The sequence below is a fragment of the Myzus persicae genome, unplaced genomic scaffold (genome assembly GCF_001856785.1).
Source record: "Myzus persicae strain clone G006 unplaced genomic scaffold, MPER_G0061.0, whole genome shotgun sequence".
Taxonomy (NCBI): Eukaryota; Metazoa; Arthropoda; class Insecta; order Hemiptera; family Aphididae; genus Myzus; species Myzus persicae.
Window position 1 is genome coordinate 29,598 of NW_019103947.1, and position 27,835 is coordinate 57,432.

At 28.3% G+C, this 27,835-nt stretch overlaps 2 protein-coding genes across 4 annotated transcripts; one reads left to right on the forward strand and one right to left on the reverse strand.

The window, feature by feature from the left end:
• The first annotated feature begins 195 nt into the window (after positions 1-195).
• LOC111036754 (probable ATP-dependent DNA helicase HFM1) lies at positions 196-26,313 on the forward strand. 3 transcript variants are annotated; one of them, XM_022318905.1, is made up of 29 exons: positions 203-280; positions 361-460; positions 2,877-2,942; positions 3,137-3,220; positions 3,941-4,069; positions 4,267-4,502; positions 4,561-4,638; positions 4,715-4,830; positions 4,932-5,076; positions 5,157-5,292; positions 5,746-5,865; positions 5,949-6,124; positions 16,669-16,897; positions 17,632-17,777; positions 18,761-18,951; positions 19,049-19,146; positions 19,227-19,441; positions 20,394-20,614; positions 20,709-20,827; positions 20,928-21,055; positions 21,141-21,366; positions 21,446-21,509; positions 21,595-21,701; positions 21,839-21,893; positions 22,424-22,590; positions 22,763-22,814; positions 22,912-23,070; positions 23,492-24,018; positions 25,961-26,313. In XM_022318905.1, the coding sequence occupies exons 2-29, from the start codon at positions 382-384 to the stop codon at positions 26,038-26,040; spliced, it is 4,149 nt and encodes a 1,382-aa protein (XP_022174597.1). In that variant the 5' UTR covers positions 203-280; positions 361-381; the 3' UTR covers positions 26,041-26,313. The 3 variants fall into 3 exon arrangements, with proteins under 3 accessions (XP_022174596.1, XP_022174599.1, XP_022174597.1); XM_022318904.1 differs by having other exon boundaries at positions 196-460; XM_022318907.1 differs by lacking the exon at positions 3,137-3,220 and having other exon boundaries at positions 196-460.
• On the reverse strand, positions 7,235-10,118 carry LOC111036757 (pro-resilin-like). The gene is made up of 2 exons (XM_022318910.1): positions 9,836-10,118; positions 7,235-7,893 (listed from the first exon to the last, which is right to left on the reverse strand). Exons 1-2 carry the CDS (start codon positions 9,947-9,949, stop codon positions 7,657-7,659), a joined length of 351 nt encoding a protein of 116 aa, XP_022174602.1. The 5' UTR covers positions 9,950-10,118; the 3' UTR covers positions 7,235-7,656.
• Positions 26,314-27,835: the final 1,522 nt, after the last annotated feature.

Genomic DNA, 27,835 nt, shown 5'->3' on the forward strand with positions numbered 1-27,835 from the left:
TATAACATAACCTATGAAATATATGAAAGTAATTAAATAAATAATTATGTGTATTGAAATTATTTGAATTATACTATAGTACTGTTTAAAGTAAAAATATAACAATTACATAATCAAAGTCATTGGTCCAATCCAAAATTCAAATTTTCTAATTATTATTATTTTTGATACGTAAAACTATGAAACTAACCTCACTTTTATATTGACCGCCAAAAAGTCAAGTTCACAAATATATTTATGATAGTTTTCGCATCTGGTGTTCTACTGTTCTGGACTTCTGGTAATACATTCTATAAACTAAATATTTTTCTTTTATTATTTAAAAAAATATAAAGGCCATTTATTACGTTTTTGATGAAGTTTGTATAACATTGTTCAAACATGAACTCCAATAATAATAACAACGATGGAATTTGTTTTTCAACATTTGGTACAAATGAATATTGTTCAAAATATAATGGTAAATATCATATAGGACAACATTATTATGATTTTTTCATTTTTTGGTAATTTTTATTAAGCGGAAGTAATGAATTAATAGATAGCTCCTCACTCGAGATAAGACTAAAACTTAATCAACTTAGGTAACTACCTATATTATTAGTTATCTATATACTTACATATTAAACTGCTCGCGGTTACAGGGTATAGTAATATAGTATATTTATTTAGTAAACCATACTGCTTCCTAATTTAATTCTTTCATTTTTTTTTACAAATTGAATTGCAGAAAATAAAAATATTTTGATTTAATTTCTGATTTTGAGCAAGGGCTTAAACGCACAACTCCCTCCTCACCGCCGAAAAAATCCTGACTACTGCACTGTTATGAGTACTTACTATCCAACAACCTAAAAATAATACAATTTATTTTTTAGTGCTATCGAATATCGATAATTCGATAATAATGCTTTGATCGCTTCCGTCCTCTTTCCAGTTTGGTATTTTTCACAAATAGTAGATTAGATCCCGAATTGTATGTATTTTTTTCTGTATGCAAATACTATTTAATATAAATTAATATTTTTAGTAAAAAAATATTGATAAGTACCCATAGTAGAGATCTGGGGATTTTGGCTCCACTTCTACTGGGAAGAATTACAAGGAATTTGAGAACGCTTAGCCCTTATAGTACAACCAATTTCCTTGTACATTTTTGGGTTCTGAGAAAAGCGATATAAATGTAATGAAAAATGTATTTTAATTTTAAATTAATAGCTGACATCTGTAGGTAAACACGAAAATTAGTTGATAAAATGCTTAAAATTTCTTATTACTAATGTTTATTTATTTAGGATTTACTTTTATTTTTTACCTGTAGGCTGTAATTGATAGTGTATATATTCTGCATAACATATTATGAATTAATTTTGAAATATTATTTACACTATATAGTATTTTCACCTCTTCAGTAAAAGGAACATATAGATATTCTACAATACGATCATACTAATAAGTATGATTAAAAAAGTAATGTTTACAATTCGAACAATATTACCTTTTATTCGGGAAATATAACATTCCGGTAAAAGAGTTCGGGAAAGGATATTGCGGTCAAAGTACTATTATGGTAATATTCCATTAGGGAAAATCACCACTCATGAAATTTCCCGTTCAGGAATTTTGATTTGGGAAAAATTCCGATATCTAATGTAGATAATTATACATATAGTAAGTATTCAGTAGGTACCTCATTATGATAAATATTAAATGGACAGTTTGAACAAATACCTAGGTATAAATGTATAATATAGCACCCATTTTAACGTTTCGTAGGTATTAGTAAAAAAAACAAACTATTAGTGAATCAGTAAATGTTAAATAATATTTGTGTACTTGTATCTATGTCAGGGTTGTGAACAACTAGATAAATAAAAAAACTAAAATACACTAGTAAAAATGCGTTAAGACCCTATAGAGTTTATTTTGTAAATAAGTCCCTAAAATATGAGACGAAAACATGCAAAATAACAATGTTACATTATAAAATAGTTGGGTACCTAAACCTATCAAAGTATTAACTATAGGTTATACTTATATATATTAGTGTATAACTTCAGTGGCGTACTTACCGGAGGTGGGGGGAGTGTACTGGGGTACTTGACTCAACCCCCTAGAACCCAAAAAAAGGATAACTAAAGATATTGAAATTTTAATTTGATATAATATGATAATACAATTTAGATATTAATACAAAGACGTTAAGTATAACATTAAATAAATAACAATTTTCTATTCTAAATATTAAATACCTATAAGATGTTTTAATTAAAAATTGTTGGACCCCCCCCCCCCAAAAAAAAAAAAAAAAAAAATAAAACAATATATTACACAGTAACTCACTTACCTTTATAGTTTATACTCTATTCAGAAAAAGAGAGGTACTGGGCAGCCGACTTGCTCGCATGGGCGTGGATCGCTTCGCTCGCTAGCGTTGATGGTAGAAGCATTTGTGAAAAAAACTGGTTGTCGCCAGGTTCCCAGGTACCTTTTTAATTCTGAATAGAGTATGATATACAGTTGAAATATTGTTTTGCACTGTTAAATATTATTATTTGATTTTACAAATATCTGATTGAATCTATTGAACCTATATTATAAGTTATAACTTATTGAGTTACTGTGTACCTTTAGGTCTCAAGTCTTAATCATATAGGTAATAGGTACATACGTATAGTATGTACAGAACTACAGTACCTAGTACCTACACATAATAGTATTCCTATTGAATACTTGAATACTGGATGGCGCAGGGATTGCATATTTGTTTTTGTAAATGGTTTATTTGTAAATTGTAGCCTGCACGTATCTATATTATTATAATATTAAATAAATAAATGTTTCATTTAAATTTAAATACTTATAACATTTTAAAGGTAATGCAAATGAAGATATGAATTCATCAACTTGTGATAACCAATTGTATCCAGTAAATAAATTGCGTGAGTCGTCAGCAATATTAATTTAGAAATTGATATTTAGTTTAAACTAGTTTAAGAATAGTCCAAGAGTTGAGTATGAGGAGATATTTGTTGAAACGTTTTTTTTTATAAAAATTCAAACATGTAAATTTAATAATCAATTCAATTTTATTAAATGAAAATGAAAATAATTATTTTTGGTTGATCATTTTTAGCAGAAAAATATAGACATATATTTTCAAATTATACGTACTTCAATAAAATACAAACAAAAGCAATCGACGCTATTTTCAACACTGGTATGTTCCTACTATTATTTTAGTTGTAAGGTATCTAACTATACAGTGGCGCTCAGACAAGTAAGCAAATACTGTAACTGCATGTGCTCCAGGAGGATGTACGATTTGATGTACGCTTACTATTGGATATAATTTTCTGTATAGTATGTTTCGTAATTAAGGCTAATAAAGCTATTCTATATAAATGTAAAATTTTTGTGTGAGTACCTAACTGCTATTATATTATATTAGATTCAAAGTGTATGGTTGAAGTTTATATTCTAAATTTTAAAAAATGTTGCTGATATGAGTATAATTTTTTCCATACATAATATTATGTATTAATAATAAAGGCAAGTTGCGTGTGTGTGCGTGTGTAAGCAATCCATAACTAAGTCAACCGTACCATGCTATTTTGAGATTTGGTTCATAAGTAAAGCTGTAGGTACCTAAGATTCTAAGAATATAAGTCTCGGAGCAATTATTTTGGAATTTGAAGAGTGTCTCACGTTGGGAAATAACGCTTGGTAGTGCGGGTACATTAATTTTCTATGTTAGATGTGTAATCAAAAGTGGTTAGAGCAACTTGATTGTAATTTCCTATTTTAACAATAAATATGTAAATGATTTATATGATTTACAAAGGTAGGTATAAATCCTGCTCAATAATTAATACAAAGTGAAATGTATGAAACATAATACGACTAATATTTATCAATTATAATTGTGTTTATATTCAAGATAAGTCAGTCGTTGTGTCTTCACCAACTGGATCCGGAAAAACAGTTATTTTTGAATTAGCTATAATACGTTTTTTAGAAACGCTCGACAAGTTTTCTTATAATTTACAAAACTTTAAAATAATTTACGGTAAATTTATGTATTTATTTATTATGTTTTTTATTTTGTATACGTTTAGTTTACCTATATATTGTAAATTATAATATATAAAATAGATATGTATTCAAACTCTACATATTATATATTTGCATGTATTTATATGTTTATGTGGTTATAACATAACTATTTAAATATAACAAAGTTGATTATTACTTATTTGTGATTAGTGGCTCCAATAAAAGCATTGTGTTCCGAACGTTATGAAGATTGGAAAAATAAATTTACAGTTCATGGACTTAAATGTATTGAAATAACTGGAGATTCGGAAGTTGCAGATTATGTATCTTTAATAAATAATCATCAGTTAATAATAACTACTCCGGAAAAATGGGATTCATTGACGAAAAAATGTAAAGAATTTAAGTATCAATTGTACATGGTCAAACTTTTCTTGATCGACGAGGTAGGTCATTATCGAATTATATTATTAAATTCTTAATTAAACTTCATGCATTTCAAAGGTTCATTTAATAAACGATGGGACTCGTGGTGCAACATTAGAAACTATTGTCAGTCGCATAAAACTAATTCCAAAAGTTGTAAATACATTTATATTATATAAAAACATACGTAGAAATAAACAAAATAGTAATTTTATTTTGTTTTTTTCAACAGACAAAAATAAATGATTTTACATTACGTTTTGTGGCTGTATCTGCTACAGTGACAAATATTGAAGATATTGCAAAATGGTTATCTAATGATCAAAATTATCCCGCCCATTACTTGAAGTATACATACTTTATATGATACAATCACATTTTATAAACATTTTTAAATGCGAATTATTTTATTATATTTTTATTATTTTATAATACTCAATATTTCACAGAAGTACGGAAGACGAAAGACCTGTGAAATTACAAAAAATTGTATTAGGTTATAACTATAAGACAAGTAGTTTCAAATTTGACTTTGATCTAACCTATAAACTTAAACCTTTAATAAGACAGTATTCAAATGGGCGGCCAACTTTAGTAAGGAAATACTTACCATATAAATCCAATATATAAACTTTATTTTTAGGTTAAATTCTAACATTAAAAATAAATCATAGATATTTTGTTCTACAAGGAAAAGCGTAGAGTTTACTTGTAGTATTTTAGTGAAAGACACAACAATTGCAATACCTGACGACAAACAAAGTTATATCAACGAATTTTCGAAAGAAATTAATAACAATAAAATTAAAGGTATACTAAAATTATTATGGTTTATAAATTTGCATTTGCAGTATTTCTTAAACCTTGTTTTTAAAATAAAAAAAATAATTAAAATTCATTGAATGTGTATCTTCTTTTTTCCTTTAGGTATCTTTTTGATATTTTTACTAATACTTTAGTATTTTATACATTGGGAGTTTGGATTATAAATTAATAATTAAAATACATTTTACATGTTATATAAATATTAAACTACTAGTATGTATAGATTTTAGTTATATATTACGAATACGGAATATCAATTATTGTGATTAATGTTACTTCAAAAAAAAAATGTTTATTGGAATTTTAACCATTAGACTTAAAAGAAATAATACAGTTTTAGTAAACCTGTATAGAATACTAAATAATAATAAATATTAAAAATTATAATGTGTATAATATAAAGTATTATTGTTTACCTAGACTGTATATATTTTGTAGAAATGTTTAGATTCGGCATTGGTTTTCATCACGCTGGCATGTCTATTAATGAAAGAAGAGTTGTAGAAAATTTGTTTCGTAATAGATGCTTAAACATACTTATCGCTACTAGTACTTTAGGTATATTGATACTCATAAACTAGCCAACGAATAATTTTAGAAATCTTATAAATTAATATTGAATTTATTATAATTTACTTTAGCAATGGGAGTTAATTTACCAGCACATTTAGTTATTATAAAATCTACTGAATATTATTCGTTTAATGGCTATAAAGAATACAACGAATGTCAAATATTACAAATGGTTGGAAGAGCTGGAAGACCTCAATTTGATAGTACTGCTACTGTTATCATTATGACGAAAGCATCAATGAAGGTATGATACAATAATTTATAAGTGAGTACTCTTCTTAAATAGTGCAGTGTATAGATTGTTATTATTGAAATTACTTAAAGTGTAACATAATTTGACAAGTACCTTATTACTTTTAATTTAAGTCGATAAAGAAATGTTTCAAAAAGTTAAAACTTTTTGTAATAATGAGTAATTTATAGTCGACAAGACACAAATGGATCACCATCATCGTATGGCTTATATATAATATATAATATTAAATATAATTATTATATTTTATGAAACTTATACCTCTGCTATAGCCGCCTTCGCATCCACTATTTTGTCTTGGCGTGATCCATATTAAAGTACGTTTGGTAACGTAATCATATTTTGTGAAAGACTGATTAATATTAGAGCGTGTTCAAAATAAATTGTTGTCCTAAGCTTCCTCCATTCTTAAGATTAATCTTCCTCACAAATTATTCCCTTATTTGCAATGCCCTTAAAATGTTTACTTTTTTTCTCGGTGCCTTGGCGCCTATTCCAACTTTATTTATTTCCCTCCTTAATGATTCAATGGATGATCCTTTTTCTAGATCTCTTACAGTTCTTATCTTTTCCTATAACTCTAGAATACAACCTAATAATAGCATGGACATAATAATTCCTTTCATAGAATGCTGCTTCTGGCAGATAATGTAGGTATATATTAAATTTTAATTTTGTTCCGAGAATCTTATTCTTTGTTTTAAATTTTAATTTCTAAATCTATCTGTTACTCTACAGTATTATTTCTAAATTTAGTTTGTGATTTTTAAAAGCACCTTGTTGACATTTCTGTCTAGCGTAAATTATAAAAAATAAAAATAAATATTTACTTGGCAATGAAGGCATAAACTGAGAGTCTGTCATTAGATATTCATAGTTCATTCTTAATAAAAATTCAAGATATAAAATCCATTTAAATTTTAAAGAATGGTTGTAAACATAAATTGTCAAACAATTATTTGTAATTTATTAAGGTTGTACATGCAAAAACAGTGAAACAACTCAAACATCTTTATATTACATATTACGGCTATTATAAGCATTTATTCATTTTATACAGTTATACAAAATAGTATGCTTTAAAATTAACAATAGAAAAACAAATTTAACAATTTAAAACAGCATAGTATATAATAGTATATACCCATTAATTAAAAAATATTCAAAAGTACTTAAAATATCTGCCTATATACCTGGTACCTACGTAACATACATTGTTATGTAAATAAAATGTGTAGTGTGTATACATGGTGGATACATTCTCTAAATTGTGTACAATAATGAGGGGTCAGTAATTTTAAGATAAATTTTGAAGTTTATTAAATACAAACAAATATAACAATAATATTTTTTTTCAATTACGTTATATTTACGTATAAAAGGTACTAAGATACTTTAGTATCTAATACAGTACTATGGGTAATTATATAGTTGTGCCGATGATATATGTTCATAGTTTGCATGATTTTTTTAATTCTGGAAAATATTTAAACAAGACAATACAAATTACTCATTAAACTGTTCTATCTTCTCTGAATAGAATTTGATTCAGTATTGCCAAAAGGACTAGCATTATCTTGGAAGGTGATTTTTGGTACAAAACCACTTTCTCCATCAACGTAGTATGTGACTGTCATGAGTCTACCATCCGGAAGATATACAAAGTACGATCCTTCTATGCGACCCGTATCTTTGCCAACTTCGTTTTGTCCGTAGTAATTTCCACTTGGTTTATCTTCCACTTTGTATTGGTATTCGTACTTGAAATAATTAAATATTTGTAAATATAAGAAAAATTGGGGGAGATCAAAATATTAGGTCATTATTCTTAAGGTTGTTACTCAAAACTTTTTTTCTATACTTTCATCTATCACAATTCACAATGAAAATACGTTTTCGTACTTCTAATATTTTTAAAAATATTAAGTAAGCTTTTTTATTTTTTTATTTTTTTAAGTGTGGTATTGGCATGATAACTTATGTATGGTGGAATAGAATTGCGTGAGATTTCTCTTCCCCCCCCAAGTAACATCATATACACCATAGAGCCTATTTTTTCTAAAATACAATGTATTTAAGATAAATAGTATTATCCATAGATTTTCGTGTTAGGTAAATTTAAAGTTTTATTTGTGAATCCAATATTATATAAAAACAAAAGTAAGATGTTATATATTGGAGTTGAATATGTTTAATAAGTAGTTTTTATTGCACACTAGTAGAAATACTCAATTTACTATAAAAGAGAAAATAATGAGCACTTAGATATTTATCTTCCCCGAATAATGTATCTATATATTTATAAGGTAAGGACTAAGGGACTAAATACTTAACTATAGTCAGATGAATAAATAGGTATTATAAAGTATTTATAATTAGTATAATTAGTGTTAGCGTGTAACGGTTGTAGGTACAATACTACAATAGTACTTATATTTTATTTAGACAAGTCAAAGTACCTACCTATGAACCTATGTGTCAAAATGGGATTTTATGTTGAAAAGTCTTAATTGTATTTTAAAATAATAATAATGCATTCCAAATATGTTGCGGGGCGTTTTAATTTACTTATAAAAAAAGTTTTAAACTTTCACTAATATTTTATATCAGGTACATATAAAATATTGATTAAATATTAAAATGTAGCCTTTTATTTAATATGTATAATTATTACTAAAATAAAATGTTCTTGCCTATTTTAAAATGTAACTACCTACCATTTATGTATTGTAAAATAATACATGTCCATAATAATTAATTCATTAATTAATTGCGGATGTCTATTGTTATGACTTAATGAGATTAGGAGACATAAAAAAATGTAATGAGGTACGAAATAATATTATTGCTATTTGTTATATCATGTGTTTTAATGTATTCATTGTTAAGTCAATTATAATAACCTATTATTAAAAATTATAATAAAACAAAAATGTATATATGTATACAAAATTCAACGCAATTTAAATTATACTATACCTACTTCATAAAAAATAAATATACATATATATTTAAATTATATTATTTTAGATGTTCTAAGACTAATTGATAATATATAAAGCTAAACGAAATTATTGTTTGAAACTAATCTAAATATTAAAACGTATATATAATATATTTAAGCTCCTGAGAATGTATGTATATCTTTTAATAAAATAGATACAGTAGAATAGTTTAAACATTTGTAAACAGTACTTAAGAAGTTTTTAATCTGTGTTTGGTTTCTTTATTGGACTGATTAATTTCAGGCAGATAATTTTGCTGTTTAAAAAATCTTCATTTACTTTGGTGGATAACCCTAGCTTCACTCTGGATTATTTTTAAAATGTAAAGATTTATCATTGCTTTTAAATTTAAAACATTTTCGACAGTGGTTTATTGATATTCTATCTCATAGTTTCTATATATTTAAACAACCATTTGTGAACTTTATTGTTTTCTTAAAAACCTTATAAAGATATCCCATAATAAGTATGAAATTGTTGTTGGATACAATGTTAAAACTAAAAACAAAGTATTAAATTATTTAATATTTCTTTAATTTCTATGAATATTTGAATGAAAAATAATTAAATTAGAATAATATTAGTTTGAATTGTATTTTATATTTTTTGTTACATTAATGTTGTTTACTATAGTTGTGAGTATTTTGAATATGAAATGTTAAGTGGTTGAATTAAAATTAATCTATTTAGTACTTACTGGTTCTGGTTTTTCTGAAGTTTTAGTCATGGAGTCCCCTTGAGGACGACCTTGGATCAGCAATATCGATGCAAATAAAACGAAACAGAATAATCCTTCTTTTACAAACATCATATTTATGTATTTTCGTTTATATAATTATATATACTGCACTTTTAAATATTTTAAAATTAAAATAAAAACGTAATATCTTACAACACTATAGGTAAAAAAATTTAAACTTTTACAGTAGGTACAGCCTATATGTTTACAGCGATATCAAATTTTTGTAATTGATTTCATACCGACTTGGGTCTCCTTTAAATATAAACCTCTCCCTTTTTATTCCCCCCCTAGAGTTTATAGTAAAATGTTGCTCCGCCTTGAAAGGAAAGTACGGTTGCAAGTAAAAAAAATGTTAAAACATTTACTCCAATATATTAATGTTTTATGTACTTGGAAATGAAACATTATTTTTAAATAACAGTGCATTTTAACTCGCTTTGTATGAAGTATTGTTTTTATTATATCAATTAATAATAAATATAAATAAAAAAAATTACTCATTAAAATTTATATCAATTAATAATAAATATAAATAAAAAACATTACTCATTAAAATACAAATTTAATACAATATTCCTGATTTTATTTTTAAAAAGTTTGAAGTTTGTCATTTGAGATTTTTTTCTAGATCTAAAAAAACCAAAAGTTTTACAAAGCATGTTTTTAGACCTCATAAAAATAATTTTAGGCCATATTAGGTTTATTTAGTACTTTAAATTGTTAATTTTTTTTATTTAAATTTTTATCCCTCGTCTACACAAACGTTTTAGAGCCAAGAAAATATTTTAATTAGTGGTGTTTTTAGCCACACTCAGTCATCTTGAAAATGAAGATTTACCTGCAGTTTACAAAATATATGTATTTCATTTTAAAATTGTAAACAGAGTTTTTATTTTAGTAGTTTTATAAATTATTAAGATATTTATAGACTCATTGGTGGAACTAGGATTTTAGGGGCCCGTGGCATAAAATCTTCTGGGGCCCCTTAGATGTTTAAAATAAATAAAACATAACTCTTCACTATTTTAGTATTTTATGTTAAAATTTATTTCAAAATATCAAAATAATAAGGTTTTGTTGAATAGGCTAGGGCCCTCATCAATTGCCCACCTTGCCTACCCGGTAGGTATTTACTCTACTAATAGAATTACAATATTTAAATATTTAAAATACACTAGAATTTATATTAGTTAAATTAGGTAATAAGAAATTATTCAGCAATCAAAATTATCGGATACCTTGATTGTGCCCTCGTTATCCCTGTAAGATGTATCTTCAATACATATAGACATAAAGTATAAACTACTTAATAACCGATCCCGAGTTTTGCATTTCATTGATTTTGTAGTACATTACAGTATATAATATGAATCTAATATGAATTTACTTTTAAACGCTTCAAAAACGGAAGCCTAACATTTTTCTTTTTAAAAACATTTGACATTGTTTATATGAACCTATATTATTTACTACCTAGGTACTTAAATATTTCTTTGATACACGTATATTTGTAAAAGCTGACTGTATGGGTCAAATTCATTATTGTATAGTCTGTATTTACTATTTACTTTATTCAGTCCAAATCTTATTTAATGTGCAATTAACGTAATCCATTATCTGTGTCCATACACTAAGAATGAATGAGTGATTGCTCTTTAGCGTTGGATATTACGTTATGCTTTCTTCGCATTGTCGAATCCACACGCAATGTTAACCTTTGAACTCAACGCGCAACCAACATTGCAAACAAGCTCCTAAGTAATAATTACATAGGCTCGCCGTTCTTTTTAAATACACTAACAAAATAGGTAGCCTTCTTGACAAAAAACTGTCTGTCCGGAAATATTTAAGTGAATATAATTTTTAAATTCCACCACAACCTTATAATTTTGAAGTTAATATTTTCTTACAAGCAGCAGAAATCTAGTATTTTAAAATTAAACGTTTTACGTTTTTAACACCCAAGTATTAAAGCTTAAACAAACTAATACGATTTTATTCAAACAGAAATAATATTTGACTTTGAGTTTATTTTTTTACAAAGATTAAATCAATATTTTTGTTAATATTCATACATTTTGGTAAAAATGTATTGGACTTGGCAGACTTAGTCATTTATAGTAATTGGTTTAGTTATTATATAAAAGCAATAAAAGTATAAAATTGATCGTTTAAGCTTATAAGTTTGAATTCATTTATGAAACAATAAATAAACTTAAACGCCCCTATAGTTTATACTAAGAAGTAAGAACTTGTCTCAAAGCTTTCACGTGTGAAAATATTATGGTCGACATATTGTCAAAAAAATGAGTAATTACTGTAAAGGAATGATTTATGTAATAAACATAATAAAATAACCGGGAGCTATATACATTTTGAATTATCATGCATTATAAAAGCAAAGTTCAACTTTATTATTCCTTAGCCTGATCTTTTAAAGATGTCATAACTCATAATAAAACAACAAATAACACTTGTACACAAACGTCTAACACTCTCTTAAATTGTATTACGCCACGGCATTAACTTGATGAATTTGAAGTGCTGGAATATTGTTATAAATTATAATGATATTAAACTGTGGACGTTCAGTTTTTGGAGTGTGCCCTTATAGAGCTTATGTTTAAGTTTTTAGCGTTGATAGATAGTCCAACCAATCTCTTATTATTTACGTTTTGTTGTAGGTATGCTGAAATAAAAACTGTATAATTGAATAGTTTGTCTGATAGTTGTAACAGCATAAGAGGTTTAAGAATGTAAAATAGTGAGTTTACTATGGAATAATATATTAATATTCTATAGAATATATTTTGTATTTATCTTGTATCTCTGTAAAATCAAAGTATACAAATCACTCTGTGTCTCTGTATGCGATCTACTTTATATGTAGATTCTATACTACTGTAGGGTCTTTTATACTCTTATATTGTGTGACAAAACTGGAGAAGAATTACGGCGTATACATTTCTTATGCAATCCCTGCCAGTTTTATTTTCTTATATTTAAAATATCTATTATTTTAGAATAATATCCGGAATTAAAAAAAATTCAATTTATTTTATATCTAATATAGATTGCATGTATTTACTGTTTAATCCCAGTCATATTATTGGAAAGTTCTCAACAGTGCATTATAGACCTATAGGTAATAGTGTTAACTAATAACTATTATAATTTATAACATATATTATAGTATGGTTTACGATTTTTTCTTTAATGACAAAACATTGTTGTATATCAATATTTAATGTATTTAAATACATTACACGTATTCATAGGTGTATGTAATTATTTTAAATTACACTTTATTGTGTAAATATTGTAGCAATTTATACATGCAATAAGAGACGGGATCACGTACATTCAACAATTTAAACATACCTACATGGAACGTTTGCTGATTCATTCATTATTTTCTACTCTTTTGTGATCGGTAACTTGTATCTAGTAGTAGGATAAAAAGGACGAAAAACGTTCCATTGTCTACTCTATAATATACTGTGCAAACAATATGTAATCACTGGCTATATTACATATTACATTTGTAAGCTATTGGTCTCATATTATATGTTGTATAGATTCCGCCGCATTAGGAAATGGTCCAAGAAAATAAGTCTGGACTCCGGGGCATTGGTATTGCGATGAAGCCGAAAGATAAAAAATAACTGTGAATTGGTTATACTCGGTTTACTTGAGATATGTGAATTATTATATGTTTATAAGGAGGCAACTACATAAAGCTGGATCACCATTGTTTTCTAGTAACATATTCATTTTGAGGGTTTCAATTAAATTCGAACACGATCTTTGCTTATATAATGGACAGTTATTATAGTATGACAATAGAGAAAAATTACGTGTTATCTTATAGTTACGAAAACAAGACTTTGCAGATTTGTCTGGTCGATCTACCCGGTTTGTTTTATAGGTATACTTGCATAAAAAACAGTTATGATTTTAAAACATGGTTTTATATAATTTTCTATTATTCATGGATAAATTCTACGAATAATGTCGGGTTCACGGCTACGTCGTCTGATGTGAAATGTCAAAAATTTAAAATTCGAGGTTTCAACTCTGGAAATTTCCCTGTAGATCATGGTTATTGACTGATACCATGATTACAATAACAGCCAATCAGAATCGATTAGAGGTACACGGCTCAATAAACGACGCGGACGTAGCTGTGAATTCGGCTTAAGCATAATACTAGGTGTCTAGGTTCAAAACCCCATTTCAGGACAATAATAGTTGTATACGCTTTGAAAACATTTTTATCGAACACCCAAACTTGTAGCTCTATTTATTTTGATTATTTTTTTTCCATAAGAATTCTATAAAAATGTTAATACTTATTATACATAAATAGGTGTATACTATATAGTATTTACCATATCAGTTAGAACTAGGTATTCCAAGTAGGTACATGTTCATAATATCCCACAGAGGTTATTGTGTGACCTTTGTGAATGGCAAAACCTTTCTTAGAATTACTGTGAAAGTAGATTGATCATACACACCTATCTGTCAACAATGCGCTTTATAAAAATAACAATAATACAAAAATAAAAACTAGTCTATAATCCATACTTATGTCATGTAAGCGAGTGTTATGAGTGTTTCATTGTAAAGTTTCCACGTGTAGTCCCATTATACATATTATGTGTTCTACACACACGTAGGTTCGCATGATAAACGTAATAATCGTTCTTGAAAAAGAAAAATTTAATTAAAAATGTTTAGTGATTGAACGTTCTAAAAAACGTTTGTGATATTTTCAAATTTAAAAATGGTATTATAAATATTGTTTAATAAATAATTTATGGTATGTTAAAAGTATGTTTGTTTATCGTTCGTATGAGTAATATACTGTAAAGTCTTAAATAGACAATCGAATAAATTGATAATGTTAAAGCCTTAAAGGTATAGCAAAAATCGATTACTTAATACTTGTAAATATCATTTGAAGTAATGTATTTACCTAAATACTTTTGATTAAAATCCATGGTATTATAATGCTGAAATCTATAAATACAAGCCATCAATAGTTATTGAGATTTAATCGTTAGAAAAACAAGACAAGATTGTATGTGTTACTCAAAAAAATTGCGTAAATATATAAGAAATTAGAAAAAATAAATACATAAAATCATCAGATGTCCTTTATGTTAGAATATATTACATAATAACCTTATAGATTTATTTATTTATTCGTATAGACAAACATGACCTTACGAAAAAATAAAAATAAATAACGAATTGTAGTAAAATTCTAACAGTGATATATTATATGATTAAGTAAAAGTACAGTAAAAAATTTCATGATCAGTGTTTTGTGAGTCATTATACATGAGCTGAAGACAGAATTTTACATGTAAATGTAGAGGGCATGCATTTAAATTTTAACAATTAATGGACCCGCAAATCGAAATATTCATTATCATATTATTAATTACCGATAATTCATTCTTCTTTTATCTACTCAGTTACTCATAGTAAAAACATTGGATCATCAGTGGTATTATATTTACATATCTACATGTCACATGTATTTACTTTATTGGCATTACATAGAGAATTAAGAATAATTTATTTTGTTGAACGTTCAGCACGTTTTGAATTAAAATTGATAGGGGTCAAAAATGATTAATCAATTGACATTATGTACCTACATATTATAGTAAATTATTTCGAAACGGACCAGAGATCATAAACGCAATACGAATAAAACGTGCCATTAAAATGTTTTAGTACAAGAAAAACAACATATATGTTTTATGTTTTACTATCTATGTATGCTGTAATGTAACATGTTTCAATCATTTGATACTGCTAGGTAAAATATTGTTTTCTATATAAGTATCTATGCATATTTTTATAGTGAAATTAATTGCTTATAACTAGTACCTAGTAATTACGATATGGTATTTATTATGACTTATTAATTATTACATATCGAAAACTTAAGTAAATTTATGTGAATAATCTCTATTGACAATCATTATTTTTAGGAATACGTTAATCTTAAAAAATGTACAATCTATATCAAACGTGCAGAGGCTATATATTTTGACGTTAACATTTTGTAGTTTTAAAATTACGGTTTGAAATAAATCTCTCTGAGCTATTATACAGCCACTTGAAAATTTGACTTTCATTCAATTTCAATCATATGCACACAGTGAAGATCTTTGGGTCAGTAGGCTTTGTTAAATGTCTGGAAGTGATTTATTAGACACGAGCCTTGAGGTGTGTAGACCACTGTTTGATACTTTGCTTATGTAATTGTGTATAGTTTGTCGTGGATTTTTGTATAAGAGAATCGGTTAAAAGTTTCTCTAATTGTTGTAAGTTGTAAGTCACAGTTAAGTAATTTATTAGTTATGCTCCAGGGAACTTAAAAGATGAGACACTGAGACGGATAGATCGAAAAACATAAATCGTTCGGATGATGTTTGTGTGGTCAGGCCACATAATTATATACTGCAGTATACTATACTATACTATACTATATAGGTCCAAATTACAGGACGAAAAAAATATCTGTATACGAGAGTTATTAAAGGTTTGAGATATTGATATTAAGCCGTAGTAATTATGGTACAAATAGATTAAGTCTGTTGTTGAATTAAACATGTATCTATTATTTTTGTAAAAATTAGTAAATAAACTAGTTCTTTAAAAAAAATGTTTCCTTATAAGTATATATTTATATTTTATAAAGTTTTTATCACATTTTGGCTATTTTTACCCAGTATTTAATTTTAATACATTTATTTATTATATAGAGTCGTTACGAAGAAATATTGATCGGAAACCAATTTGTAGAGAGTCATCTTCATAAATACTTGATTGAACACTTGAATGCAGAGATATTTTTGGGTACAATCTACAATGTAACTGTTGCAATGAATTGGATAAGGTCAACGTTTTTATATGTTCGAGCGTGTAAATCGCCTCAAAATTACGGAATGATCAAAAACCTTAATGTCCAAGAAATAGAAAACAGGCTACAAAGTTAGTGTTTCAAATACTTGATTTTTATATTGGTCACCTAATTAACTAAACACAATACCGACACCAGACGGTTGTGTCTTGCGTTGAATTTTAAGCTTATTTAAAATCTTTTTTTTTATATAACGTACTTATGCCTGATATTACATTGAATATATTTTATTTTTATGGAGGATTTTCTATTAAAATCTGCATTAATAATAAATTCTTGTGCAAAATCAAATGTATAAGAAGAAAAAAAATTTTTATATGCGTTTATTAGACATGCACAAATGCATTTCATACTAGGCACTGCAAGTGCGTAAAATAATTGAAGCGACGATAATCAATATCGATTTTAATAAACAATATGGATAACACTCACTGTTACAGCGTATACTTAAATTTGTTCACCTTTTGTCTATTCATTTTATCTTTATGACGTAGGCATTATTGTATTGAAAACCAACTTAGAGGTAGTTATTAGTTAGGAGGCAGCAGAACACATCAGACAGGCAGGAGGTGGACGGATAGGTAAATGTGCTTATTTTGTGGGTCGATGGCCAGCTTTTTTCGGGTGGTTAGAGGCTCTCTCGTGTGTATAATTAATTATAATTTAGGTGTATTTGGTGAATAAACGACACGGGACCGGGTGGCAGTATTGTGCTAAACAGTTACCACCCGTTTTCAGTTTTTTGAACAGAAAAAAAATGGTTTAGTTATTAGTTAAAAATCAAATAAGTTATTTACAATTTCAGATTTGTGTTTAACGGAAATCAAAGCACTAGCATGCACGGGGTTAATCAACTTTGTCGATGGGAATAATGAAATCACTTCAAAACCAGAATGCGAAATAATGGCTAAGTATTCAATAAGCTTTGTAACAATGAAAAAATATATGCAAGTATGTTCAATGTGTTCCCAATATTAATATTATCAATAAATATACAGAGATTCAACAGAATATTCATTCAATTTTTTATATTAAGGATAATAGTCCTTAAAAATGGTTTTACAAAGATATAAAATATATGTAATATTGGAGCTAGTGTTCATAATAATTGGATTATTTTTACAAATCATGAATGTTGATAGATTAGTATTAATTACTATAATATTTAAATCACCATGGCTCTATATCTTCCAAATCTCTTATCATGGTTCCTATTATCATCGGCACATACAGTTAAACTTTCGACTTAAGATTTTGATATGCCAAAATGTTCAGATAAGTTATCGGCTTAATAATGTACAGTATAAAAAAAAGGAGGGGATCTCATTTGAAAAACAGGAATACGTTTTTCCACAAGACAAAGAGTCCTTAAGTATATTTAAAAGTTCCAAAAATCAGAATTAAATTAGATGAAAAATTGAGGATGAGCATACCTATACTTATAAATCAACCTGTATAATATGATTAACATTAATCAAGACATGAATAGTATTAAAATAGTTGTCTGCATCTATATAAAAAATATTTCTTTATTTTGACCTCCATTTATTTAGCTTATGAAATAAAATTGAGCAAGAATCGAAATTATTTTAAAAGTCAAATAACTTATAAGTGACTTACCTATTCATTTGTTAATTTGGGTGCCTGCTTTTAAACTTTTAAAAAGTGGTACAATGATACGGATTACACTGTAACAGTTATGACTACGCTAACATTTGATATTTGAACACTTAGTAAAATTAACTCGTCATTATCGTACAATCATTTATTTATGGAACTCATAATTCTTAATTTTGAGTTTATAAAACTAAAATAAGATGTCTACCAATACGGGGATTGAAAATAATGATAATTTGAGCCGGTGAAAAATAATTGTGTTGTTTTTGTTAAATTACGAATACTGTAATTGTGTGACTTTGTTGACCTTTATTTAGCTAAAAGGAACTGAGACCTTAAATGATATGATACAATTATTGGCTCTCTCTAAAGAATTCGAGTACATAAAACTGAGAAGATCTGAAAAAGGAGCTTTGAATATTTTGAATAAAAATAAATTACCTGGTGCAAATGTTTTACGATTTCCCATCAAAGAAGGAATAAATACTCGAGAAACTAAAATCAATTGGTAACTTTTTATTTATATTTAAAATAGGTAGTTTGTTTGATATTTTTTTCAATTGGTTTTGTATATGACTTCAAATGCATCTGCCCTTTATTTATAGCCTTTTACAAGCAACCCTAGGGACGTTAAAAATTACGGACAGTTCGCTAGCACAAGACGCGAGTAAAATAATTTTAATTTCAACACGATTAACTAAGGGTACAGGCTGCAAGCTACAGTGATACTCGTATGTGTAGTCTCTATGTGTTACACGTGACTAAGATATTTATATGTTTCAGCTTTAAGGGATATCACGTTCAAAGGTAAAAAATTCGAAATAGCTCGAGTCGCGTGCATTTTAGCCAAATGTGTGACAACGAAATTATGGGAGCAATCAAAGTTTGTATCAAAGCTTATTCCAAGAGTAGGTCAAGTGTTATCAGAAGATTTTGTTTTAAATGGAAAAACTACATTAAAATCAATCAGGGATACAGATCCTAGAGATTTAGAACGGGTAAGTTGTGTAATTTACGCTCATATAGTACCTATATATATGTGGATTAAATTTTATTTCAAATAAATGCTTTGAAATAATTTCTTACATGTAAATTATAGAGATATTATTATTAAATTTATGAATTAATTGATACATTTATTATAATAGGTAAACAAAATAATAATTATTGATTTTGTTAGTACTTTTAAGCTTTCTCGTGGGTAAATAAATAAAATATCTGAAAAAATAAATAATCAAGTTTCATTTTTAACTATTTATTTACATCCTTCGACTACTTTATTAATGAATATGATGTTTACATAGGTACCTATAACCTAGTAACTTTTCCGTGCATATATTGTATAGACCCATAAATGGGCATAGAAGTTGTAATGATGACACCACATTTATAGGACGCATCTTTTTTTATTTTATTATCCTTGACCTGAGAGTCAAACCGCTTGCATGGTATAAGTTAAATGAAAAATGACAAAATTAATTTTAAAACTTAAAAATGTAATGAACAATAATTACTTAACATACGGTCTATGTTGATTTACATCATAATACAAACCAATAGCCACAAACCGAAATGTTGCTAATATTTTTTATAGATATAATTTTGATGAGTAAAGACAAAAGGCTATTTAAGTGTAATTTGTAAGAAGGATGACGAGTGTTCACATTTTTAAGCTACATAAATATTAAAATATAAATAATAATAATGATCCACACAAATTGAGTAAAAAATATTTGAATTTTAAAATAGTACCTTCTAAATTGGTATATGATCAATTAAATTTATAATTTAGACATTGTAAGTATATTTTCAGAAGCATAAAAAAATAATGATTTTGCTACCAAACCACCGTACTTACATAAATCTTAGTTAAAATACTACAAAAATCAATATGCTAGTATTTGACATATTTTTTTAATGGGTAACGATTAAATGTTACTATTTTCCCAGATCCTCAACCGACAACCTCCGTTTGGAAACCACATACACGAATTTATTCGACAGATTCCAAAATATAAAGTGCTTACAACTTTTGACGAAATTTTAGAACAAGTTATCGTAACACTCTTTTTAATTGATCACCATAATATTTCAGCAAATGTATTACTTCAAACCGTAACTGTTTTAGTGGGTGATTCTGAAAATCGTCTGCTAAAAGTTCAACAAATACGGTAGTATTTTATCATTAATATATATATACCCATATAGGTATTAGTACCTATTATAATTACATTTCAGTACCGTAAATTATCATTTTTTTTCTAGTAATGAAGAATTTTTGGAACAAGGAGGAGTCATAAATATCATTACATCATTACAAAATAAATTTTTTTTGGATAAACACAACTACGAAATCACTATTTGTTTAATAAGTGATTATTGGGGTGGGTTTTTAGTTTTTACATAACACAATATATTAATAATTTTATATTTTTTTTGTACATATTACTATTTATAACAGATTATTTATTTATTTGTTTGTAGTCGGAATCGATATTGAGATTAAGTTCAAACCAGGCGATCATGAAGAACATGTTAAAGAATCTATGAGTGAAGAAAATTGTAATGATGAATCGCCGTTGAAAAATTTTCCCTCTCCACTACAGAAAAAAGTATTATATTAATTAATGTTTTTTTATGCGACTAGGCATTATATATATTTTTCTAATTTATCAAATTATTGTTGCACATTTGAAGAAACGAACTTCGAGAGTAACAAAACAAGGCAATAAAGACAAAATACAATTAAATATTAAAAAATATTTGCATAACATTCCTTCGAGAGATCAGGACCCTAAAGTCATGAATAAACTGCGTGTGGAAGAGGATACTGATGTTAAGCGTTATGCCAATGAAAGTAGTGTTGCAACACATAGAATTGCAGGCGATATGTTCGAAACACAAACTTATTGCCGAAACAATAGTAGGACGTTTAAATTATTACTGGTTAACATTTGAAATCTTTAAATTCAATAATAAAACTGCTGTTATTATTACTATAGGACAGTTAAATGAATATTTTAAATTCGACAGAGACGATTTAAATAACTATTTCTGTTACGATGAGTAAGTTTTTACGTATTCAAATATAGTGTTATCCTACTATTATATAATTAAACACTGTTGCCTAAAGCATATCTTTGTATCAAAGGTTAATCAATGACGACGTATTCGGTGATTTATTCGTACCCGAAGATAATAATCATGTCATCTCTGAGGCATTTGATTCGGCAATAGAGAAGTATTGTTTCAGAGAAAGTGAGTTGTTTTTAATTGATACCCAACTTACTGTTAAAAAAATAATTGTTTGCTGAAAATTTTGTATTCAAAATTTACATTGAAACCCGTGCATAAATTGTACATAAATTTAACAGGCTAAAATATTTCTGGTTTAGGTACGATTCAAACAAATTATTTGAAAAATAAAATTCGGACCGAAGTTATCGAACCGTATGTATTATCAATTATTATAATTGTTTTGGTCACTATAACATATTAGTATTTTATTGTGGTTGGGTATCTGCTACTGCTACGGGATATTCGATCATTGATGCTGCACTCCTGCAGTCCTGCACTATCTAGTACATAATTATAACAATATACGATATACATAGGTATAACAAACACGATGCGTAATTTATGCAATACTATTATGTATTGCTTATATCATTATAGTGCCGTGATAATAATTGCAATTATTCTCAACACTGCTCCCGTAACGTAGACCATATCATCACAGTTTATTCGTTTGAATGCGGAACAATAATATAATATATACTGAGTACAATAGGTACCTGGTACATGTATATAGGTTGTGCAATTAATTATAAAACAATAACCGTTTAGTCTTTAGTTTACCGTTTTTAAACATCGTTAATAATACTCGATTTATGGTTTTTTTTAAAACATTGTCACTTAATAACTTATTATAATTTATAATCTACGAGACATTGTGTATTTTTTATTTTTATACTTCTCAGCATGCAATTAAAATGTCCCAGAGAAGACAGTTGTTCGAATGAGAAATTTGAATATGATAAATCGACAGTAGAAGAAAAAATGGGAGACACTAAAACGGTGGTAGGTGTCCGTCTCCCAAAATCTGAACGAATCGCTCGTTCAAATATAAATCAATACTACAGGGAAGGTAAAGTTATTTTCTAAATATAAGATCAAAAAATGTGAATTAAATAGAAATATGAGTACACTTTTCAAAAGCTCGTATGGAGTTCAATAAAATGAATACCCACCTAGTGCCACTATTAATTTTTTAAGTTTGAGGGTTTCATAGATTATATTTGGTTTTTATGTTCCAACAGACCAATTGCTGACAAACAAAGAAAACATTAATCCTTACAAATTGGAACCACCGTAAGGATATATTATTATTATTTCTAAACTCATAAAAACAATAAATATATTTAATTCTTGTTTAAAATAACATAATTTTTTTATCACTGCGTTTCAGCACGAAAAAACGCTTTACATTCGGTGTTCTACAAAAATATCACGATGAGGGCAAACGTGAAACCTCTTCCGTACTGTCGACCACTGGATATGACGCGAAACAGAGATTTATTGAAGATTCAAAAAGTGTAAATAAAAAATGTCACTTGTCACCTTCCAGGTATATTTTATCATAATGGTGTTACACCAATACTATCAAAAAAATAAGAAAATAATGGTGTTTAAATTCAGTGCATATTGGGGAGTGAATATACTCTAAAATTATAAAGTATGCCCAAAAGCACTTTATAGTATTTATGGATATAACGAATAGGAACGATAGCACAAACATTTATTTTGTTGGAAAATCAAAATATTTAAAAAAAAATAGTTTTCAGATGCTATACTATATGAATAGACTAGCTACCTAATGAAATTAATGCATAGTTTTTGTTGTTGTTGTTGTTGTTGTTATTATTATTGCTCTGCCCTAGCCTGGACTTTTTCCTTAAATATCTATTTGTTTGAAATAAGAAATTTTTATTTTTCCGTCATTTGAAAACTATATATTTATTATTAAATGTAAGGATGTTCATTTTTAGGATGCCGCCGGCGACGTGGAATCAGTGGGATAATCCGTTGGACTGGAAATCTGAACGGAATTTCTCAACGATAAATCTTGACTCCATCCGGAGGGACGACGCGGTTGTGGGTCGATTGTCCCGCCAAATAGAAAACAATTTGAAGGCCCCTTCTGATTTTCGAGTTGGTCGGGGCTCGGAAAATCTGCCTGAAGTAACTGAAATCCGTCGCAGCGAATATTCATCAGACACATTGGTTCCGGTCGATCATGGTGGCGTGCAGCAGACGAGACCGGAAGTAAGAGTTTTCAAGGTACCGACCGCCCGTGCGCCCAAATGCAGTGATCGACTTAGTGGTAAAACGACGCTGGACAAGTATTTCCGAGCGGCCAAAACTTCACGACGGCTACGGGACCTAAATTTCAGAAGGTTTTCAACACCAAACGTGAAAACTCATGTTGAAAGACCGTCGTACGACCCAGCAGGGCAACAAAGGACTGCAGGCCTCGGGGACGAAAAACTATTTCTCCCAAACAGTTTTCTCAACAGTGAGTGTTATGTTTTATATTTTATACGTCCGTTTTAAAAATCACACGTTACTTCTCGTCATTGTGCACGGTTGCGGACTGAACTTAAATTTTTAAATTGCACAATTTCATATTTATTTATTTACCACCACCAAAGCCCGGCACTCCACAATATTATACTTTAATATATAATATTATTTATAACGAAAATTTAATGTAAATATAATGTGACCGAAAGAGATCGGTTAGCATAGGCTTCGGTGCCGTTTAGCCGCTGCCACCTCACTTTTGACTAGGTACTGCAGCTGCGGCAACACTGAGCCTTATGTCCCGCCACTGATTGTGCACACTGCCTATATATTTGAATAAATGCATAAAATATCAACACTTGTTGCGAGTGTATTTGGTAAATTATGTCGAATTGAACATGCATTTTTTCGAACTACTTGGCACGAACTTAACATATTTGATATAAAAGATTATTTAATTTTCGTGTTGAAATTTAAAATCGGACTGTATAAACAATAATCACCTCTCAATGTTATGTAGGTAGCAAATAAGTATTTTAAAGGCATGGAGGTAAAATACACCGTTGTACGGGTTGTATTTTTCTCACCGTTTTTTTTTTGTACAATAAACAATGCTGTCTGGGGGCCAAGCAATGTGCAAACAGTTCAATCTCCAAGCAGCGGTGTCACAAGGAAAAAAAATTGATTTGATGGGTGTTGAACTGTTGAGTGATCAGATGTATTATTATCTCGCCTGCAATAATCCATAATCCATGACGCAGGCGCAGGCGTGTTTCCATCATTATAATTTAGTGGTTATTATTTTCCAGCACATACCATTATAATGACATTAATAACGTTTAAAAGGTGTAAGATGATAATAATAAATAATAATAATAAGTCAAATAAATTTACTGACACACATACACTCAGCTAGACTACTATACACATAGTTGTATCGATTATGTAATTCACGTATATAACTCTTCGCCGCCGTAATAGTAACGTTATTTCCGCCGGTTTACTGACATCAAAGGAATGTTTATATTACTCTACAACGTTTCGCGATACCATCGCCCCGATGAATATTGTTTTCATCATTTCTCCGACTGCGGCATCTCCGATATTGTTTTTAACCGTTCTCTCGCGACGGATGTATTCTGATCGTTCTTACAAGCTGTGCGGATCATACTCATCGTATACATAGGAGGAAAGAGCTGGTGCACAAACTGACGATTATGATGTGATGTAGTGCTGAAACGTGTATGTTATGTCAGGGGCTCATTTACCTCGTAATTCCGAGGGGGGAGGGGCTCATTTGTATTTTGTTATATTTTACAATCTCTAGGTCCCTATACTTGTAATTGATATTTGTATCGTTTTTGATATCGTTCAAGTTGTTTATAATAATTGAATTAGCTCGTTCAAATAAATAATAAAGTTCCATATTATCTTCTATAATATACATTCGAGTTTATAAATATATTGTACTGCTACCGTTTCCCCTTTGGCGTCTTTTTGCAACGGATAGTGAAATAATACAGCCACTCTCATTCCGCATCTACTCGCTGACAAGAATTTGCGTCCAGACGCTGCATGAAGACCTAAGACCTAACTAATTTACAAAAGTAAAGGTCATCAGACAGTAGGTAGCTTAATTGTATTAAATTAACATAAACATATATCGAGTAACAACAATAGTGTCAATATAAAGTGTGCTTCTGAAATGTTAATAGAATATAAAAGCTTAATAATAATAGAATAGTACGCGTTATTGAAAAAATAAAAACGAATCAATAAATAATTAAACCAAAATAAAACATCAGTGTTCCACCCCTAGATTATGCTCTTCAGTCGATGAAGAACATGGGCATGTACCTTTCAACCATAAACGCGTGTTAAGTATAGTACTACATTAATTATTTAATTAATAATCGTCTTTTGTATTGTTTTAGACAATTTGGAAGACTCGCGTGACACCAGTACCACACAGCATTTACGTTGTTATTTTCAGTCGACCTCTAAGAACTTATGAAAATAACACCCGTGCCTTTGACCGGATTTATTTGCCCCTTAACATGTGAAGAATTTTGACAATATAATATATTTTAAATATATAATAATTATATTACTATGTAATATTATTACAAGTATATTGAAGCTTCAGTAAAACACGTGAACAAAGTTTTACCAGCAGATTGTTTGTTTGTTTGTATATTAACATAATTACTTTTAAAATTAGTTTATTCGTGTACTTTGTTACATCACAAGTTCATTTTAAAAGTTATTAAAAGATGCATATTTTTTGTTTTTAATCTCCTAAAATTACTAGGAATAATTATGTTATGACATAAAGAAAACTAGTTCTTAATTTATTGTGTGCAAAGTGTATACTATATTAAGCATACATTGTATTATACTATAATTATTAGTCAATAAATACTATATAAATATAAATAAACTGTGTTATGCAAAAAAATGAATGATCAATACCTATATAGTTAATTATGTTTCACATTGCATCGAAAACACTGGTCTAAATGTACACCAACAGCAATAACGTATGACTATTTTAAGCTATTCAAAGGCATTTCAATTTATTTCAATTTTTTCTTTAAATATTGTCAAACATATTTATGATTGGTCAAAAAGTCTTAAAATTGAATACAAGGTTCATCCTAAGTTCTACATAATAGTGGTTTAAAATTAATAAAAATACACAGGCACAATATTCTCTCAAAACATAAAAATTTGAATTTCAAATATTGATACATTTTGTCAGAATCAAGAACATTACAAATTACTTACTTATTTTGTAGGTAATTATTGATGAGCCAAGGCTCGGAAATCCAATACAAGGATTTTCTAAGGTTGATTTTACAGATACCTAAAAATAGCAACATTACAAATGCATAATTTTTTTTTAAAGGCATTCTGGGTACAAATGTTGGCAACATTTGATATATAATAATGATAAATATCTGTTATTTTATTATAATTCAAAAAATATAATTCGTAGGGACTTGAAACTTTTATTCGGTACCCAGCTACTATGTACGGAAATTATTATTTACCGGACAACTTACAGTGAATATTGTTTTTTTTATCGAATTCAAATTCAACACAACCCTGTGTATTACAGCCGCCACATTTATGCTAAATGACGGGTAAACTCGACATGTATTAATATCGTACGATTGTCAGCAGAGCGATGAGGCGTCCTATTTTTTTAAAACCTTCTATCATTTTGCTCGGTCCGTGTCTTGGTCCTTCCGTACTCACTATACCTGCAGCTAACTAACTGTTTTTACCGCCATCGTTTCGGCCTTATTATTTTACTCGTTAGTCGCGTCCGCGAGTCATACGAACACTGACCGCTAGCAGCCACCGATCTGCAGCCGCTCGTGTCGGGAACAATCACCTGTTCGCCCGCGCAACCGACACGGAGCGCCGAAAAAATGTTTTTACGATTTTCCGCACACGTCTTACAACACGTCAATGTTATACGACCGCGGCGTGCATAATAAAACGCCGTCTAAAATGGCGGGCAGGCTCACAATATAAATTATAATATATTATTTACTGCTGCAGTGGGTGTATGATGATACGCGCTCGTATGTTATATACTCACACGTATATATATATATATATATATACATATAAATATTGTATCGTCGGGATACATAATAGTGCTGCATGATATCGCTCACGAACAATCAATAACCTTTCAACTCTCCGCGTGTAGTTATAGTCATATATAGGTATATTATGCACTATATATGTATATGCACTTGGTATTATATATGGGTGATAGGTTCGCCGCGAAGGGA